The sequence below is a fragment of the Lynx rufus genome, unplaced genomic scaffold (genome assembly GCF_022079265.1).
Source record: "Lynx rufus isolate CCGP_SWC_20201006 ecotype Redwood Valley unplaced genomic scaffold, mLynRuf1.p SCAF_21, whole genome shotgun sequence".
NCBI classification, from domain to species: domain Eukaryota; kingdom Metazoa; phylum Chordata; class Mammalia; order Carnivora; family Felidae; genus Lynx; species Lynx rufus.
The window spans coordinates 25,668,413-25,688,386 of NW_025814836.1; the positions used below are offsets into that span (position 1 = coordinate 25,668,413).

Below are 19,974 nucleotides of genomic sequence, written 5' to 3' on the forward strand. Positions count from 1 at the left end.
TGCCAGGCGTGAGGCTTTGAACTTTGTTCAAGACGGTGGGGCACCCCTGAGGAGGCCAACTGAGAATATTTCTTGGCCGGAGGGAGGGGACGATCAGAGTAGAGCGGCGCAGAAGAGGGGATCAGCGGATCCGGTGCCCCGTAGAGGCAGACCGGCGTGGCCCCGGGCCAGTGGCGTTTGCAGCCATGAACGGGCTGGCAGGTTGGAATAGGGGTAGCTTGCAGGATTTCTGAATAAAATGTTCCATTTTCTCTCTGCGGTAGGAATGAGGTGGTGACTTGGGAGGGAAAGAGTCGAGGACTGGTGGCCGGGAAGGGGGCCTGACGAGAGTGGAGAAAAGTCCAGGTGTGAGAACTGGCGGGGGAGCGGGGGCTCAGCCTCCGAACTAGCCTGTGAACTCACTAGGGACCGTGAGTCCCTAGTGACGCCAGGCCAGGCGCTAGAGACAGGCCGCAGATACCGCCCCCTCGTGTCCACGTGACATTCCCAGTCACAGAGGTGACCTTTCCGAAGCTTCCGGTTTAGTCTCGCTGGGTTCCGAAGGAGAGGGCTGTAAGTTAGTCACTGTTGTGCGCCTCACCTCCGCCCGTGGGTGCTTCCCGGGAGCCCAGCGTGACTGCTGATCCTCGACCGCGCGTCTCCTACGCCTCCGAGTGACGTTCCGCCTTTCACCGTCTCTCCTAGATTAACGCGCTCACGGGAGCTCTTTTTACTTCGAAAGTCCTAGAAGAGAGAGCAGAGAGAGAGACTGAGTCCCAAGTGAATCCAGGTTCTGAGCGAGGAGAGCAAGTGTATGACTGGAGCGCTGGCTTGGAGGACACGGACGATTCTCACCTGTACTTCTCTCCGGATCAGGGCGGTGTGGTGTTTGCAAGTGCGGTAGACGGCTGGGGCTTCGGGTAAGTGTCCGAGCCTCCCGAGCTCCCCTCGGGGACTGTGTGCAAGGCTGGTCTTCTCCGTGGAGCTTCTTGTTTGGCCACGATCACCGGCGCGTATGTAGTTGCAAGAAAGGCTAGAGCCCTCCTGTACCCAGGACCCAGTACCCGCCGTCCCGCCCCCGCCCAGCGCTGATGTTGACGTCGATACAGCGCGTCACCGCAAAGACCCCCTCACGTACCCACAGCCGCTTCCTCGCACCCCCGGCCCCACCTTCCCCCTCGCAGTCGCCAGATGTCTTCCATCTTTATAAGGTGTCGTTTCAAGGATGTCATAGAACCGAAATCAGACACTCTGCCGCCTTCTCTGGATTGGCTTTGTCACTCGGTGTAATTCTCCAGACGTAACTAGGTTGTTGCACGTGTCGGCAGTCGGTTCCTTTTTATTGCTTAGTAGCGTTCCCCGGTGTGGACCTACCACGGTTTAACTGTTCACACATTGGAGGACACCTGGCTCTTTTCCCGTTTGGGGCCGTTCTGCGGGAAGCTGCCACAAGCGTGCCCGAACGCCCGGGTAGGTGTTTCGGGGACACGAGTTCTCCTTTCCCTGGGGTGAACGCGCGGGAGTGCTTTTGCTAGGTCGTGTGGCAGCCGTGTGTTGTGTGCTTAGCGTCGAGCCGTTTTCCCGAGGGGGCGAACCATTTCGCGTCCCCGCCGGCAGCGTCTGAGTGACTGGCCTGGGTTCTCCACGCGTCACCATCGTTTGGCGTGGTCACTTTTTTTTTTTTTTTTTTTCCAGCCATCCTGACGGGTGTGTATTGGAACGTGACCACGGTCTTCATCGTGTTTTCCTGACCGCCGGTCTGGTGGCACATCGTTCCGTGTGCCGATGTGTCGCCGATTTGTCACCCGGGTATCTGTGGGAGAGATGTCTCTTCGTGGCCTTTGCTCGTTTTCTTCTCTGTTTTCTTTCTTTTTTAATTGCGGTGTAAATGACATACAACGTCATATTAGTTGAATGCGTCTCTATTTGTATATACTGTGAAATGTAAGTCTCGATAAGTGTAGTTAACTGTACATAGTTACAGAACAGGATTGTTGTCTTGCGATCGGACTTTTAAGGTTTACTCTCTCAGGAGCTTTAAAATCTGCAGTGCAGGGGGCGCCTGGGCGGCTCAGTCGGTTAAGCATCTGACTTTGGCTCAGGTGATGATCTCACGGTTCGTGATTTCAAGCCCCACATTGGGCTCTGTGCTGACAGCAAGGAGCCTTCTTGGGATTCATTCTTTCTCTCTATCTCTCTCTCTCCCTCCCTCCCTCCCTCTCCCTCCCCCCACCCTTGCTCTCTCTCTCTCTCTCTCCTTCTCTCTCCCTCCCTCTCTCCCCCCCTTCTTGCTTGCTCGCTCTCTCTCTCTCAAAATAAATTAACATTAAAAGTCAAGTCTGAGAACTCTGCATGGCCCCTAGATCCTGAAGATTTTCTCTCAGTTTTTTCTAAAAGTTTTATGGTTTTACTTTCTGCATTTAAGTCTGTGATCCATTCTGAGTTAATTTTCTGTGTAAGATGTGAGACTAGGGTCCAAGTTCTTTGTTTCTGGCTATGGATGTCTGAGTACTCCAGCACCCTTATGCCTCCTCCATTGGATTGTTTTTGTACCTTTGTCAAAATCGGTTGGACATACTTGTGTGGCTGTTTCTGAGTGTTCCGTTTCATTGATGTATGTGTCTGTCTTTCCACCAGTAGCACCTAATCTCGATTACTGTAAGTACCTAGTTAAGTCTCGAAATTGGGTAGGTTGTGTCTGCTCACATTCCGCTTTTTGGAAGTGGTTTCTGCTGTTTGAGGATCTGTGCCTTTCCATATGCATTTTATAATAATCTTTGCCTGTATCTGCAAAAAACTTTTGTTAGGATTTAAATTGAAAATGCACGGGGAAACCTCTATATCAATTTGAGGAGAAGTGACATCTTTACAACGTTGTCTCTTCTAATGCAGGAACACTCATTTTGTTTTTAGATTTTCTTTGATTTCTTTCGTTAGCATTTTGTACTTTTCATCGTATGAGGCTTGTACATGTTGTATTGGTTCTGCACCTAAGTTTTCATTGTTTTTGAGCGATTATAAATGGTATTAGGTGTTTAATTTTGGTGTTCACCTATTCATCCCTACTTTTTGGAAATACAGTTAATTGATTTTTGTATGCTAATCTTGTATACCGTGACCTTGCTAAACTCACATACTGGAGTTTTCCCTAGGTTCCTTGGGACTTTCTACAAGACAGTCACCTCGTCTGCAAATAGGGACTGCTTTATTTCCTCCTTTACCGTGCTGCTTTCTTCTTTCCTTGCCTCACTGTGTTGGCAAGAGCTTCCAGGACTGTTGGAAGAGTGGGGAGACTAGACATCCTTGCCTTGTTCTGATCTTAGCGGGAACGCGCTCAGTCTTTCACCATTTCGTAGGTTATTTTTAAATGTTCTTTAGAAAAATTTTGTTTTTAAAAAAGGGGGGTGCGCCTGGGTGGCTCTGTCAGTTAAGCGTTCGGCTTCGGCTCCCATCTTGATCTCACGGTTCATGGGTTCAAGACCCCCCGTTGGGCTCTGTGCTGACAGCTCAGAGCCTGGAGCCTGTTTCAGATTCTGCGTCTCCCTCTCTCTCTGCCCCTCCCCTGCTCATGCTCTGTCTCTGTCTCTCTCAAAAATAAATAAATGCTGATTTTTTTTTTTTTAATCTCATGTCTTTGCCTCTTCCTCTAAAGAGGAAAATTCTAGGGGTGCCTGGGTGGCTCAGTCGGTAAGTATCCGACTTTGGCTCAGTTCGTGATCTCACGGTTTGTGAGTTCAAGCCCCCTGTAGGGCTCTGTGCTGACAGCTCGGAGCCTGGAGCCCGCTTCGGATTCTGTGTCTCCCTCTCTCTCTGCCCCTTCCCTGCTCGTTCTCTCTCTGTCTCTCAAAAATAAATAAAAGTCAGAAAAAAAATTGAAACGTTCTTTATCAAGTTGAGGAAGTTCCCCTGTATTCCTTTTTTCTCAGTCATCTTTACGGATGTGTGTCAAATTTTGTCAAGTGCTTTGTAGCAATTAATATAATCTTACGATTTTTCTTCTTTAACTTGTTAATATAGTGGATTACATTGGTTTTTGAATATTGAACCAGTTCTGCATCTCCTTGTGGGTTTTAAGTACAAATGATTTTTTTGGAACTCTATTCTTTGAATATATTTTAAAATTCCTAAGGTACAAAAATGTGTACATGGGAGATCGTGAAAAGTCTCCCACCCTGTCCCTTAGGATTTCATTTCATTTCCCCACAAGAAATTAGTGCGCTGACAGTTTCTGGTATATCCTCTGGAGGTTATTTATGAGCAGATACATTCAGTGTAACGCGTATTCCACATGAACTCTGCAGTAGCAGGAGTTCGTGTGGAAAGAAGCCAACTCTGTTGAGAACGTGCACTTGCTCGATGTTGACTGAGTAATTTTGCTTAAGTTATTTCATTGAATTCTTAGGATGATCCTTTTCAATAGACGTTACGATTTATTACCTATGACTAAAAGACATCCAGCAATCGTTCGACCTCACTCGGCCACTAAGTGGAAGAACCGATTGGTACCGAAGTTTATGCTCTCTTACTTCCGTGGGCTCAGTCCTTCTGAAGGCCCCTTCTGGATAGGTACACACGGGAGCCATGGCATAGTGACGTCAGTTTTAGACTGTGGGAGGCAATAGGTAATGTTTCTTAACCGCAACCATTACTGACTCGTGGAACCCAAAAATCCAAACATTAAAGAATTACTACTTGGAGAGAAATGTCTGCGCTGGAGTCAACAGCTGTGGGACCGCAGCGAGGTTCACTCTAGTCGTGGGCTCCGTCTTGCATGTACTGCAGGATGACGGAAGCAGACGCAGTGCGCCAGGTGAGAACAGAGCCCATCGCCCAACGTGTCGGTTTGGAAATGGGAGGGAAGAAGGGATCAGAAATGGACCAGAGCGCATGGCTTGGGAAGAGCCCAGCCGACGTTGGCTGTTCTGTCCTCCTTTTCATAGGAACTTGCCCTCCGCTCCCTTTTGACAGAACAGATTTTGCCGTGACAGTGAAATCAGGTCTAATACCATGATTTTTCCTGGTTGGTTTGCCAGCGGTTGTAGATACCATAGTCCGCTCGGTGCCTGTAAAGGTCATAAGAAAATTCAGAGAATGGATACAACAGACCCGCTGAGAATGTGCACTTTTCACACACGGTTGAGGACCTGGTAGCATCGTCACTTTGGGCCTCAGCTTCCTCTTCTGAAACAAGAATATTGGGCTCAGATGATTTCTGAAAACTTTTTGAGCTAAAAAGTACAGTGATTGATTGGGTCACATAACCAGTCAGACCTGTTAGTTTCCTGATTCCTAAGCGTTTTGCTGGTGAGCCACAGGGTGGGGGGCTCGTCCTTTCCTTGGGGTGATTTCCATAAATAGTGTTAATGTTTTATGCAAATTTTAGTCTGAATCTCAGAAACTGGCGGAAGCCTACTGTGGAAGGAGAAGGGGTGGAGAGAGGCTCCTGCGGATGGAGGGGGGTGGCTGCTGTGTCCCTCACGACCTTGGACATTTTCACGTGCTCTCCGTCAGTGAGCGGGTCGCCCTGTGTTAGGCTGGGTCACCTGCAGACGTCTGTCCGTGCCCGCCGTCGGCAAGCGGATGTGTCGATTTATAGGAAGCTGGTGGTGGAATGAAGGCACTCGAGGTGCTTTCCTGTGGACATTCCTGCCGCGTGCCAGCGACTAGGGGAGGCGGGCCACCTGGTGTGTCACTGGAGGCGGGGACTGAGCACGTTTCAGAATGGGGAGGTTGACTCTGCAGACTGTCAGGGGCGGGCCAGGATCAAGTGTGACTAGAAGCCGAGACTGGGCGAGCGGCCTCAGCCTGTCCCGAGACAGATGTGGATCCGGAAGAACACTCTGTGCGGACACAGAGACACTATGGCCGGCATGGGCCGGAATCGGGCTCCGGTTTTAGACAAGTAGAACTGAGACCCCAACCCTGTAAAACAGGGACAGGAGAGAAGGGCCAGTAAGACATCCTCCCTAAAGCGGTTTTGTCTGTCCTTGGACACCGGTGTCTTCAGATCCTGCAGCTGAGATCAACCCGCGGGGCGGCTTGATGCACAAGGGCGTGTGACCCGGTAGTTAGCTCACCTTTGGCCATGCTGCCGTGCAGGGGGACGGGCGGGAGATGGGGAGGTCCCGGCAGGCCCCCAGGTCTCTCCCGGAGCTTCGTCTGGAGGTGCTCGGTGGAGGAAGTGAATTAAAATAGAGTCCAAGAATGGAGAAATTGTCATCATTTAAAAATGACGACTATCTAATGACACATGAATAAAAGCACGAAGCACTAATGGGAGAAGTGGTGACGTTAAGCAGATCTGATGGTAACTACGGGATGAAAAAGAATGGGAAGGATGAGAACCAGGATTTCGAAGGATTTCTGTGCCTGTGTGTGTAAAGGAACGTGGCCTAGGAAAGGAGTTGAGGAGGACCGGAGTCTTCCTGTGCTGTACTTGATTCTGGTAGAGGTCTGAGGGTGTGGAAGCTCTAAGTTTACCACTTTTCAAGTGAAAAGCAGGACACGTCTCTGACACAGGGTTGGACAAGATAAAGAAGATACAGAAGTCTGGGTACCACAAATCAACGTTTTAAAAGAATCCCAGAAGCACGAACAGAAATCACACTAGCGATCCCCCTGGTCACAACAGTTAGGACACTAAATGCATGAAATCCCCCACCGAGGAGAGCTTTTGAAAAGAAGGAAATTCCAGGGGTGCCTGGGTGGCTGAGTCCCTGAAGAGGCCAAGTCTTGATTTTGGCTCCGGTCGTGATGTTACAGCCCTGAGATCGAGCCTCACATCAAACTCCACACTGAGCGTGGAGCCTGCTTGAATCTCCCTCCCCCTCTCTCCCCCTCTCTCCCCCACTCTCCCCTCTCTGTCCCTCCCCTCTCTCCCTCCCCTCTCCCCTCTTTCCCTCCCCTCTCCCTCTCTCTCCCTCCCCTCTCCCCCTCTCTCCCTCCCCTCTCCCTCTCCCTCCCCTCTCCCTCTCCCTCCCCTCTCCCTCTCTCTCCCTCCCCTCTCCCCTCTTCCTGTCTCTCCCTCCCCTCTCCCCCTCTCTCCCTCCCCTCTCCCCCTCTCTCCCTCCCCTCTCCCTCTCCCTCCCTCCCCTCTCCCCCTCTCTCCCTCCCCTCTCCCCTCTTCCTGTCTCTCCCTCCCCTCTCCCCCTCTCTCCCTCCCCTCTCCCCCTCTCTCCCTCCCCTCTCCCCCTCTCTCCCTCCCCTCTCCCCCTCTCTCCCTCCCCTCTCCCCCCTCCCCTCTCCCCCTCTCTCCCTCCCCTCTCCCCCTCTCTCCCTCCCCTCTCCCCCTCTCTCCCTCCCCTCTCCCCCTCTCTCCCTCCCCTCTCCCTCTCTCTCCCTCCCCTCTCCCCTCTCCTGTCTCTCCCTCCCCTCTCCCCCTCTCTCCCTCCCCTCTCCCCCTCTCTCCCTCCCCTCTCCCCTCCCTCCCTCTCCTCTCTCCCCTCTCCCCTGTCTCCCCTCTCCCCCCTCTTTCTCTGTCTCCACCCCCACTCAAAAAATAATAAAAAATAAGTAAGCAAAGGAGATTCCATTAAAAAAAAAATCCAAAGGTTTGCTACACAAAATAGATAAATAGCATAGTTGACACAGGATAAATACCAAAGCTTTGGCTCAATATGTCAATCAAACGTGAGCAGAAAGAAAGTTCAGCAGTTTTGATGAACAACGCAGAATTTATAACAAATGTATCGTGGCATAAGGATCCTTTTTATGTGGATAATGGACAGTTTTCAGTAGTGAAGAGGTTCATTCTCTGTCAGTGATCACAACAACAGAGTGCATGAGACGAAAACAAGTGAAGTAGAAATGTGTATGGCTTCGGGAAGATTTTATATCACAGACTGTTAACAGGTCCAGAGAAACATAAACCATGTGAATCGTATAATAACTAAAGTCAGAATTTAAGTGTCTGTGAAGAATATACAAAAATCGGTCCTGTATCAGGCAAGAGAAAAACAAAACAAAACAACGCAGTTTTGAAAATACTGAAAGTTCACCGTGTTAGTCACACGGTCATTACCTTCAGTTTTAACCATGTGAGAATAGACCCAGGTTGCCAGTATGGTGATCACAGGGTGCGCTTTATCCATTGAGGCCCTGACAGGCATCACCATCACCGTAAAGGTTAGGGCTCTCGGGTGGAGTCGGGTTGGAGGTTGTGCTGGGACCTCAGCGGTCTCCCTCCTGGGGGTTCCGGAACGGGGCTGCATGTCTGCGTGGAGGTTTGCACCGTACCCGGCAGGGTCAGGTATTGATGAGCAGAAAGCCACAGGGAGGTAGGGTCTGCCGACCTGTGTCTGGAAGGGGGGTTCTGTGCCTTGCTCTAAGCGTGCTTAACCACAGGAAGCCGGGGAGGGGGTCCCTGGAGCGGCAGCAGGACAGAGTCTGTTTCTGTTTGGAGGCTTGGGAACTGCGTGCATTCGGCCCCTGGCCTCATATGTGGAGTAGCCCCTACTACTGCGAGAGAGACCACTGCTGCTCCTTCCAGCCTTCCACGGCGGGAAAGCTGTCGGTCTGTGCCGTGAGGCACGAATTTATGGAGAGGAGGGTTCCCTCCTTCAAAAACAAAAAAAATGGTAATAGTGTGGCAATGATAATAATGGAGCGTATGTCTAGAGCGTGGGCAGTTTGTAGATATAATAAATGTAAATAAAATGACAATAGAAACTAAAGTTTTGGAAAATTTTTTAAAAACTTCAGCCGAACAAATAGCTGTTGGATCAAACGGGAAATGAAGTTTCTAATCGCCAATTGCTTTGAGGTCGTGGCCCGTCGAGGCCAACTCCGGAGCGTCAGCGGCCTGTAACCGTAGAGCTTGAAGTTTGATTCCCAGCTGGGTATTTTCTCTCCCTTCGCCCCCAGGGAGGGGGGACACTGGGTGTTTATCTTCAGATTCTGTAGCACGTGCTTTTGCTTCTAAGCTGCAGCCTGACCCTCGTCACACTGTCGACTCCGACCCTGATTAGTAACTTCCTCCCCTCTGTCCACCTCCTGCTCGTCCCAGGCCTCCGCTGTCGCCGGAGAGTGTCAGCTAACAGGACAAGGTTGCGGTTAACCCCTGGTTCTGGCACGACCGCGGCTGCTGGCGGATGCGGAAAGATTTGTCCGGAGTGTGTTGCCTTTGGACTCCTTGTGCGGCGGGAGAACGGCAGGCATCTTCCAAGATGCTGGTACTTTGAGAGTTGGACTCACAGCTCATGCTCAATAGGCTGCTCCCCGCAGAGAAGAGATTTTTTCCCTAGGTCTTCCGTCCGGATGGCACAGACCTTATATACGGTGCCCCTAATTGTCTGGTTATTGCTCTCACTTGGCCGGGGAGCGAAGCTGGTGCCAGCTGGTTCCGCCGCGGGCCCAGGAGAGTTGAGTACTTGTGCATGTGTTTAACCCAGGATGCCAAAAAGCCTTTTCTGGCTGGCTCTGGCGGTTTCCCTTTGTGAGCAACAGGCAACCCAGAGCAGGGAGGGGCTGAGACAGAGCTTAACGCTGGCGTAGCTGCAGGGGGCAGCCGGGGCCCTGTCTCCTCGGCCCCTGTGCCTCTGGCCTGCTTTCACACGTGCGGACGTAAGACGGGGAGCGGCTGCACGCCTTCTGATTCCTGCGAACGCAGAGCGAGTGCCCGGGGGCGTGGGCAGCCGCGTCGGGTGGTACCTGCGTGGTATCTCGGTGCCGCCGCCTTTCCCGTAAAACGCGGGGGTGCCGGTACCAGCTTGTCGGACGGTGGAAACGACTGCGTCCGCGGTGCGTTTAGAGTCGGCTGAACCTGCTTCGGAAACGCTCCAGTGTCAGCTGCGCTCGGACTTGATTATTGTTATCAGTGACAAGAACACTTGATTTCCTTCCAGGATCGAGCACTTTGCCAGAATCTACAGTCAGAAAATTGGCATCAGGAAAGAAGTCCTTATGAAAACCCTGTGGGGAGATTATTATATAAATATGAAGGCCAAGAAGATTATGAAGGTTGATCAGGTGATGTGGCACGTGTCCCTTGCGTTCTCGCCCTGTTCAGACTTGTGCGGTAACACCTTTACTGTCCTTGGTTCACGTGGGTCAGTCCACAAGGGGCTTTTTCCTGTACACATTTGGTTAAAGCTCATGTGTCTCATTTCCAAGTGTTGTTCTTTAAATACCGGGTGTTTAAAGAGACACGCTCTCGGAGCCTGCTGTACCCCGAGGCTCTGCTGAGGCCTCTCTCCCGCCGAGCGCTGGTCACCGCGTGTGCTGACGGGGAGAGGTGGCTACTGCCCAGCCCTTCCTTCTGTAGGCAGAGGGGATGCCGAGTCACGGAGCCTCGAAGGATACTTCCTTACGGCCGGGTTGTTGTTTTAATGTAAAATTCAGGATTTTATAAATTCATTCTCACGGAAGAGCACGTATATTCCTTTTAGAAAATGCTTGTGACTATAAAGCCACAAGAAAAAGAAAAAAACAGAAGCCAACACTGCTAATGCTGTGGTTTTAATTTTGTGCGTTCTCATAGGATAGAGACATACATCCCTCAGTTGATTCTGTTATTTACATAACGGAGCTGGTGGTTTGCTTCACATCATACTGTGAACATCTCCCCTTGCCATTAAAAGCTTTTCATAAACAGTATATTTTAAAAAGGAGCCGGCGTGGCGAGGTGGGTCGAGAGTCCGAGTCTGTGGCTGAGTCTCGGCTCTGTGGCCTCTGTCTCTGTTCTTTCCTCTGTGAAATGGGGACAGTAGTTCTTACCTCCTCGAGCAAGGGGGCGTCCGTTTATGTTCCGTCTCCTGTGTGTGTGAGGGCATCCTTCTCCTGGTGCTCGTGCCATTATTTTGCATAGACTTTGGTAAGAGAAACGGTAGGGCTTCTTGTTTTTCTGTTACCCTCTTCCTTGAAGTTTAGCGTTTTCCATGTTTAAGAACATTGTTCGGATGAAGTTCGTGGAAGGACCTGCACACGCGGAGTGAATTTTCAGCTCCTGGTGTGGGCATCGTGTGCCCCCTGATGGCAGTGGGGGGAGGCGGCGGTCCCAGCGACTTGACCCCCAGCTGGTCTCGTCGTTTGTCGAGTCTCTTGTTCCCAGAGGAAGAGAACAGTGGTTGTTACTGACTGCAGATTATTGGCTGTTTAGTGCATATTTATAACTGCTTTCTGCCACTTTACTGCTAAGTAAACATCTTCTAGTAGAAACGAGACATGTTAATACAACACGTCGAGAATGAATATGTAGGCTGCCTGTTGAATATTGGGAAACTTAAGTACGTGTGTTCTTTTTTACAGGCGAAAGGAAAGAAACCTTTATTTGTACAGTTGATCCTGGAGAATATATGGAGTTTGTATGATGCGGTCTTGAAAAGGTAAGACTGCTATAGTGCTGGGTCTTTGGGCGCTGGGATTTGCCTCCCTTCCAGCGTGATGGGTGTCTCTTCACAGAGGTGGGCTGGACGGAGCAAGGGAATGGACCCTTCACAGATGGGCTGGTCCCGGGGTCCAAGGTGGAAGGGCATGTGGTGCAGGTAAAGGTGGTGGGAGGGACTGAGGAGCAGTCTGTGCTTCTGGAGGGCTGAGACGAGGATATAGACGAGATGGGTGGAGGGAAACACTGGACCTTTGTTTGTATAAACCCAGTTTGAGATGAAATCGTATTTGTAGTGGAAAGGGTATTTGACATCTAGGATCATTCACAGGGAACTTGGGAACCAACTTGCCTGATACAAGTAGAAAGAAGGTTTGCTTTAGTAAATTTCCATTCAGAGTTATCTGGAGTTGGAACAGTGACTTCCAGCACTCGTACATAAAACTGCCTCTCCAATCACCATAGCTCGCTAAGGGGATTGGGCTCGTGCTTCAAGGGGCTCTGAAGAAGGGGTCATTGGAAGGAACGGAGTAGAGATTGAGCCGTCCTCCATTGTGGCTGGAGCCCCTTCCGGGTGTGTCTAGTTTCTTGTAGGAGGAGTACGTTGGGAGGAAGCATGTCTAGTTCTTTTTTTTATTAAAAAAAAAAAATTTTTTTTTAATGTTCATTTTTGAGAGAGACAGAGCACGAGCCGGGGAGGGGCAGAGAGAGAGGGAGACACAGAATCCAAAACAGGCTTCAGGCTCCGAGCTGTCCGCACAGAGCCCGACGCGGGGCTCGAACTCACAAACTGTGAGATCATGACCTGAGCCGAAGTCGGACGCTCAACCGACTGAGCCACCCAGGCGCCCCGGAAGTGTGTCTCGTTCTTGTGGAAGGAGTGTGTCTGGAGGAAGTGTGTCAGAATGTGGCATTCCTTTTCCTCTGTGCCCCTTGGTGTCTCTCTGTGACCTCCCTGTTTGTACGTTTCCTACAGGGACAAAGAAAAAATTGATAGGATCGTGACTTCTTTAGGATTGAAGATTGGAGCCCGGGAGGCACGACATTCTGATCCTAAAGTTCAGATCAATGCCATTTGCAGCCAGTGGCTGCCCATTTCCCATGCTGTGCTTGGTATCCTTTGTCCTGATGGTTTTTTTTTTTTTTTTTAATTTTTTTTCAACGTTTTTATTTATTTATTTTTTTTGGGACAGAGAGAGAGCATGAACGGGTGAGGGGCAGAGAGAGAGGGAGACACAGAATCGAAACAGGCTCCAGGCTCCGAGCCATCAGCCCAGAGCCTGACGCGGGGCTCGAACTCACGGACTGCGAGATCATGACCTGGCTGAAGTTGGACGCTTAACCGACTGCGCCACCCAGGCGCCCCTGTCCTGATGGTTTTTAATGAAGTGATAGTTTTGACAAAACAGGAAAAACATGTGACTGGCAAACAGGAAATCCTTTGGAAGTAACACATGTCAATCCAGAGTAAGTCTTCTGTGGGGCGCCTGGGAGGCTCAGTCGGTTGAGTGTCCGACTTCGGCTCAGGTCATGATTTTGCAGTTTGTGAGTTTGAGCCCGGCGTCGGGCTCTGTGCTGACGGCTCAGAGCCTGGAGCCTGCTTTGGATTGTGTGTGTGTGTGTGTGTGTGTGTGTGTGTGTGTGTGTGTGTGTGTCTCTGTCTCTCTCTGCCCCTCCCCCACTCACGCTCGCTCTCTCTCTCTCTCTTTCTCTGCCCCTCCTCCACTCACGCTCTCTCTCTCCTTTGGAAATAAATAAACATTAAAAAAAATCTAAGTCTTCTGTGGTTATTTCGTATTCCACCATGAAACTGTATTTAATGCTTTTAAAAATGAATATTCTGATGCTAATTTGTATTCTTACTAATACCAACTCAAATGAATGTTCTTTCAGGAAGATGTGTCTTTTTGTTTAGTAGACTGTGACAACAAAAAATTTTATTTTACTAACATTTATGTGTAACTAGATAGTTTAGATGTGTATGTCAGATCAGTGTTTCATTTTAGTGCTATATTTTCTTAGCATATTGGTATTCCTTGTTATATTACTGATTCGAGGAAGACTTGATTTGAGATACATTTGAGTAATTAAAACAATTTTTTTTACATTCATTTATTTTTGAGAGAGAGAGAGACAGAGCATAAGTGGGGGAGGGGCAGAGAGAGAGGGAGACACAGAATCCAAAGAGGCTCCAGGCTCCGAGCTGTCAGCACAGAGCCTGACGCGGGGTTTGAACCCATGAACCGTGAGATCACGACCTGAGCCGAAGTCAGAGGCTTAAACTGACTGAGCCACCCAGGTGTCCCAACTAAAGTAATTTTATAGGTAAACTATCTTCTTTTCATTGATCTGCGTGTCCCAAGCAGCCCCCAGTGGGCTGTGGTACAGTGTCCCGGGCGTGGGCCAGCAGTGGCACCTCAGCCCGGAGCTGCGATGGACCCACACCTGCAGTGACACTGGCTCAGGGAGGGGACTTTCTCGTGTCATAGCCGGTGGCTGATGTTGTTTCATGAAAGTTTGTAGAGACTGAAACCACGTGAAAAAATTTTAGGACAAGCTACTGAGCTCTCCTCACTTGTTCCGTGGGCTGTCAGTGTATTAGGATGTCTGTCTTCAGAGTCCTTCCTGGGACGGGGTGCCTGGTGGCTCAGCCGGTTAAGCGCCCGACTTCGGCTCAGGTCATGATCTCGCAGTTCGTGGGTTCGAGCCCCGCATCGGGCCGTGTGCTGACAGCTCAGAGCCTGGAACCTGCTTTGGATTCTGTGTCTCCCAATCTCTCTCTGCCCCCCCCCCCCCCACTGGTGCTCTGTATCTCTCTTTCTCTCAAAAATATACATTAAAAAAAAATTAAAAAAAAAAAAAAAAAGAATCCTCCCCGGGCTTGAGAGAGTCCACGAACTCCCTGAACTTGTGTCTGTATTTTGAGACGTGACGCGCAATGTCTGACAGCTCGGGCGTCTTGTGTGTGGCTGTCCACTGCTACCTCAGGAGTCGGCGTGTGCTGTGAGTCTGTGCCTGGGTGGAGGGCACTTGTTCACGACAAGTCCTTAACCTCCAACTTCAGCGATGGTGTGTCAGAAACTTCCTAGCCCCCTGGACATTACGGCCGAGCGGGTGGAGAAGCTGATGTGCACGGGATCACAGACGTTTGACTCTCTTCCCCCAGAAACCCAGGCCCTGAAAGCAGGTGAGCCGAAGGTGGACGCGGCAGGGGCTTGGTTGAGCGTCCCAAGCCCAGGCTGCTCTAGAACAGTTAGCCCGGTGGCCGATTCCACGGACGGTTCCACAAAAGGCCCTGTTGCCAGTTTTCTTTTCCTGCGGAAGTCGGAGTTTTGCCACGGCCGTTTTGTCCTCGCTGGGCTGGGAGAGCGGAGGCTCTGAGACGCCTCCCTTCTGCCCCGGTCTCGTCTCCCGGTCCCTGGACGAACAACGGTGTGTCCCTGAGCTGCTCTGCCGCCACCATGGCTGGGTCCCTGGGGGCCGCGGAAGGGGTTCCAGGGCCGGGCCTCTCTTTGGCCCCCGCAAGAGGGGACCCGCCGGTCCCAGGCTCCGTCAGGCTCCATGACAGGCAGCTGCAGGGACTCGCGGCCTCCGCTTTCCCTCCGGTTAGATGTGCAGCCTCCAGCCCAGAACCACTCCGCTGCTGTTCTCGGGGCCACTCTTGAGTGTCCTCGTTAAATCCTCTGACCGGATCCGTCACGAGTGTCTGACGGCGTAGATCACTCCTCCCCCCAGGAGACGCCGTCTTCTCGTGACTTCGGGCTTCCCCCTGCTTGTGCTTTTCTCCCTGTCTCCCTGGCCGCCCATCCTTCGCGTCTTTCCCGGCTCCTCGCCCTGCCTTTTCCGGGGTGGGACGCCCCAAGCAAGGCTCTGCCTTCAGACCCCATGTGTTCCCTCCCTGCATCCGGTCCCCTGGCGACCTCCTCCTCTACCTCAGGGCTGTCCGCGACAGCACACTCACCGTTGCCACCCACCTGTGCTGCTGCAGCGCGCGTCTGCCCCCCCCCCCCCCCGCACCTCCCACGCGGGGCTTCCTCCCGCCGCCCGAAGCCTGCCTCCCCGAGTTCCGCCCCACGAGGTCCCTTCATTCGCCCGCCCGCTCCCACACCTGGCCGTCATCCGGGCTGTGTGTGATTCCGCACCCTGCGTGGCCTTGCTCCGCAGTCCGTCCAGAGCGGGGCATTCGGCATTTCTGCGTCTGCCTCCCTGGGCCGCGCGGTGATCTCTCACCTGCTTGAGAGGACAGCTTTTCGCTGGGGTCCCTGCTTCTGCCTTGGGTTCCCTTCGGTGTTGTCCCGGCGCGGCCTGGGCGATCCTGGTGCGGCGGGGGGCCAGACCCGCCACCCTGCTGCTCCTCCCAGCTGTGCCCTGGTGCCCTAGGCGACACGCCTGGTGTGTGTTCACTTCTGACTTCCTGTGGCTTTGTTCTTGCTTGAAGTTTACTGTCGGCTGCTTTCACTGACGTGCACATTATTTTGGTGTGGGGTGATTTCCTTTCTTTTTTTTTTTCCTTTAAATTAATCAGGGCACCAGGGTGACTCAGTTAAGTATCCCAGATGACACTTCATTATGGCTCAGGTCATGATCTCATGGTTTGTGGGTTTGACCCCACATTGGGTTCTGTGCTGACAGTGTGGAGCCTGCTTGGTGTTCTCTCTCTCTCTCTCTCTCTCTCTCTCTCCCTCCCTCCCTCCCTCCCGCTTGTGCACCCCCCCCCGCTCATGCACCCTCTCTCAAAATAAATATAAGCATTAAAAAAATTAATCAGTGGTTTTATACCTCTAAGAGGTAAAGAAAGGTGTCAATACGTTGATAGGAAATTGTGTTAGGTTGTATAGATTTAGGGGAAATTAACATTGTTATACTACTGAGTATTTCTAAGGGTTTTGTTACTGCCATGAAGATAGTCCCTTCCGTTTTCTAACTTGTGTAAGTTGTGTGTATTTTATTAATGAGCTACCTTGTTGACTTTTGACACGTGGGAACATTCCTCAGTGTTCCCCCTTGCTCACTGGGTCTAGGGAAGAATTTGTGAGGCTTATGGTATGGGGCGGGGGGGGGGGGTGGTGCTTTGCTGGCTTCAGCTCTGTGTAGGGTTGACGGGAAAAAGAGTGACATTTTCACTCCCTGTTTGTGTAGCTTTCCTGAAATGTGGGAGTGAAGACACTGCTCCCGTTATCATCTTTGTTTCCAAAATGTTTGCCGTTGATGCCAAGGCTTTGCCGCAGAACAAGCCCAGGTAAGGATGGGGGGGCGGGGCGGAGGGCTGGTCACGTTCCCAGGGTGGCACAGAGGGGGTGTGGGCGGAGCACGCCCCTGCTTTTCCTCCCCAGCCCCGGACTGCTGGTGAGCCTCCCCTGTGGAAACATACGGTGTGCACCCTGCGAGGTGAAATCAGCTCCGGGACAGTTGGTGTGCATTGATGTGAAGTCTGAAGGAGAATATAGTAACAGTCGTAGCCACAGGTAATTTTTAGGGAGCATGCGGCAAGTTCTCCAAGCCTGGCTGGCGACCTCAGGGGAGATTTATAAGCGCGTGAGCATCTCTGCTGATCTGCGTGGAGGTGGGGCGTTGGCGCCTCCGGAGATGGATGATTTCGCACGGTCCCCGAGTCTTGGAGAATCTGTTCTACAGCATCCGGGTTTTTCCTTCCCGGCCCCGCTCCCTCCCCCTGTAGTTCAGATCCTGGTCCGTTCTTGGGGGGATTACTGGCGCCTCCCGGCCGGCTCCCCTGCCCCGGGCTCCATCGTGTGATGTCGGGGTCCGGAACGAAAACTTGACATGGGTGCCTGGAGCCCCTCTTGTGTAGTACCCGCATCTCCTCTGGGCATTCTTTGTAGGCATTTTTCCAGTAACCCGAGAGAAGTACCATAAACATGACGTCTTAAGAACGTCCAGTACACCGGGGAGCATCTTAAGTCTGGTTCTTGTGTGTTATAAATAACGACGCTCCCCTCACTGACTGCACCCACCGAGCTCTCACACTACTCGCGCCCCACCGCTGACGGGCCGTGCGGACCTGACAGCAGTTCTCCAGTGGGAGGAGTGAGTGTTTCTCTTGTACCTGCAAGAGAAGCCAGGCGCCTTAAGAAGACCGAGTTCCACGCTCAAGGTCACAGAGCTGGAAGGAGGCCACAACAGTGTCTGAGTCCAGGTGTGTCCGCTTTAAAGGCGACAGCCTTTCACTCCCTGGGTGGAGTCTGGCCTGACTCATCCACTGTGGCTTTTCTTTCTTTTCTTTTCAAGCACTTACATTTAAAAAAAAAAAAATTTGTTTTCATGTTTATTTATACGTGAGAGAGAGAGAAAGCATGCGAGCAGGGTAGGGGCAGAGAGGGAGAAACAGACAGAATCCGAAGCAGGCTCCGGGCTCCGAGCTGTCAGCACAGAGCCCTACATGGGGCTTAAGCACACGAACCGAGAGATCATGACCCGAGCCGAAGTCGGACCCTCGACCGACTGAGCCACGCAGGTGCCCCTCAAGCACTTACATTTGAGCGTGTTCTTCGTTTAACTTTGAAAATGCTGCTGTAGTCAAATATTGAGCCAAAAGCAGCGGCGAGTAGTGAGCTGTGACTCTCCCCCCTCCGCGCGCTGTCTGCACGAGACCCCGGCAGTGAGTGCTGTCCCCTGGCCCCGTGGGAGGTCAGGCAGGGGCCGCCCCAGGATGGTGCCCCTCAGCCTCGCTTCGGGATTTGCGTCACAGGCCACCGGCTCTGCCTGGTGCGTGTCTTCAGCCTCGTCTGCTTCCTTCCAGCAAAGAGTTTGTCAGGAGAGAAAAAGCCATTCTGAGGACAGTTGACCTTAAATTCAGTGATCAGGTGACCCTTTTCCTGTGGACTACGGTAAATTGGCATGACTTCATTTGTCACACATGTGGCGTGTCTGTGCTTGACGGCGGCCTGGGTGAGAGGCCAGGACGGTGGTTCAGTTGTCACGAGCAGACGCTGGCTTTGAGAGCCGCACAGCGTGTCAGCCAGCTGCGCATCCCCACACGAGAAGGCGTCCTCGCGGAGCAGAAACTGCATGGTCCTTGCGGTCTAAAACCATGGTAACGTCTCCTGGCTCCGGTCTTGGTTCTTGGTCCCCTTCGCCATGGAATGTTACCCTCCGGCTGTCCTCATAACCTTTGCAGTGAGAACTTCTAGAATCTTCTCTCGAGCCGTCTTCCTTCCGTTGCAGCTTTCACATCCGTCTAGCGCGGATCCATGCCCCACGGCCCCGGCACCGCACCACGCGCCCCGCACATACTGAGCCGCTCTGGGCTCCCTCTTCTGAGTCCTTGCCTGCATTCCAGGTCCTCCGCAGTCGGGCCGCACACCCCCGCGCCTTCTGTCCAGCCGGCCCCACGTTTGTTCTTTGGCAGAGCTGGCTCTCTCATACCGTCACGTCACTCTTCTGAGATACCTGGGAGAGGATGCGTGTCTTTACCTCTCCTTCCCGCCAGCGCCCTTCCTCCTCCCCCGGAAAGATGTCCCTGGGAGACCGAAGTCCCCAGCTCCACCTTCCTTAGTTGCTGTTCTCCTTTGTCCTGCAAGTCTGTCTCTGTAGCAGAGAGCACTTTGCTCTGCCGAAGTTTGAGAAACCTGTGTAAACTTCGTCTGTCATCTGATTCTTACCAGGGTGGTGCTTCAGGGCCCGTTTCTTATAATTCTTCCCAGTGGCGTTGGGTTTGACCTCCAAAACATCATAGTAAGTGGTTTCTTCCACCATTTTGTGCAGCCGGTGAGCAGGCCCAGGCCAGAGTGGGGAGCGGGAAGGAGCGCGTTGCTGGGCACAGTCCTCGGCTTCTCCCTGAGTGTTCTGGAAAGTTCCGCCTAGTGTGGCTTTTCACCCTTCACTCCTAAATCTAAGCCGGCAGCCATCCAGCTTCCCTGCCCTTTTCCCTTTTAGATTCTGGGCCTTTGTTTTTGCTGTTCCCAGCCATAGTCTATCACAAGTTCTTACTAACACGTACATGGTCTACATGTGTGCTCAGGAACACTTTACTGGGAATTTTTTGTGCTGTTCTTCTCCCCCTGAATGTCTGCATCTGTTGCTTTTGCCTCCTTCTTGAGAAGCAGCTCTTTCTGTAACAAGATGCTGTCTTCAAACAGAAGTCACTCTTTTCTTTTTTTAAAAAAAAATATTCATTTTTTGAGAGAGACAGAGGGCAGGTGGGGCAGAGAGAGAGGGAGACACAGAATCTGAAACAGGTTCTAGGCTCTGAACTGTCAGCACAGAGCCCAATGCGGGGCTTGAACTGTGAGATCATGACCTGAGCCGAAGTCGGATGCTTAACCAACTGAGCCACCCAGGTGCCCCCAGAAGCCACTCTTCTGGGTTTGTCGCTTCACATCCCCTCAGCTGCATCTGTCCCAGCTGCGGCGGCCTTCCAGCCTGTTCTCGGACACCCCAGCCCCCTCTTGACCAGGGTCACAGAGGCCAGAGCAGGAGCATTCTGCTTGGAATCTGGAGGGTGGATGGATTTGTGTTTCTGCCTCTTCCCTTCCCCGCCCCCCCACCAGTTCACCTGCCCAACCTTTGGGTCAACGTGCTCACCTCTGCTCTCTTCCATCTCATGTTAGTAACTGCTGTCCCTTCAGGAAGAGTCAGCCACAGTTAGTCAACTACAGCCTGAATAACTCATCGCCCACGGCTGTTCCTTGGCTGGTAGAACTCAGCTTTCTTGCGTA

At 52.0% G+C, this 19,974-nt stretch overlaps 1 protein-coding gene across 1 annotated transcript in view; it reads left to right on the forward strand.

The window, feature by feature from the left end:
• The window catches only part of EFL1 (elongation factor like GTPase 1), a 123,687-nt gene that overhangs the window by 18,879 nt on the left and 84,834 nt on the right, over positions 1 to 19,974 (forward strand). The window contains exons 7-12 of the mRNA XM_047086699.1: positions 685 to 899; positions 9,822 to 9,945; positions 11,224 to 11,300; positions 12,276 to 12,412; positions 14,364 to 14,486; positions 16,439 to 16,538. Of these exons, the coding sequence (XP_046942655.1) occupies positions 685 to 899; positions 9,822 to 9,945; positions 11,224 to 11,300; positions 12,276 to 12,412; positions 14,364 to 14,486; positions 16,439 to 16,538 (776 nt within the window). The remainder of the gene's footprint in view (positions 1 to 684; positions 900 to 9,821; positions 9,946 to 11,223; positions 11,301 to 12,275; positions 12,413 to 14,363; positions 14,487 to 16,438; positions 16,539 to 19,974) is intronic.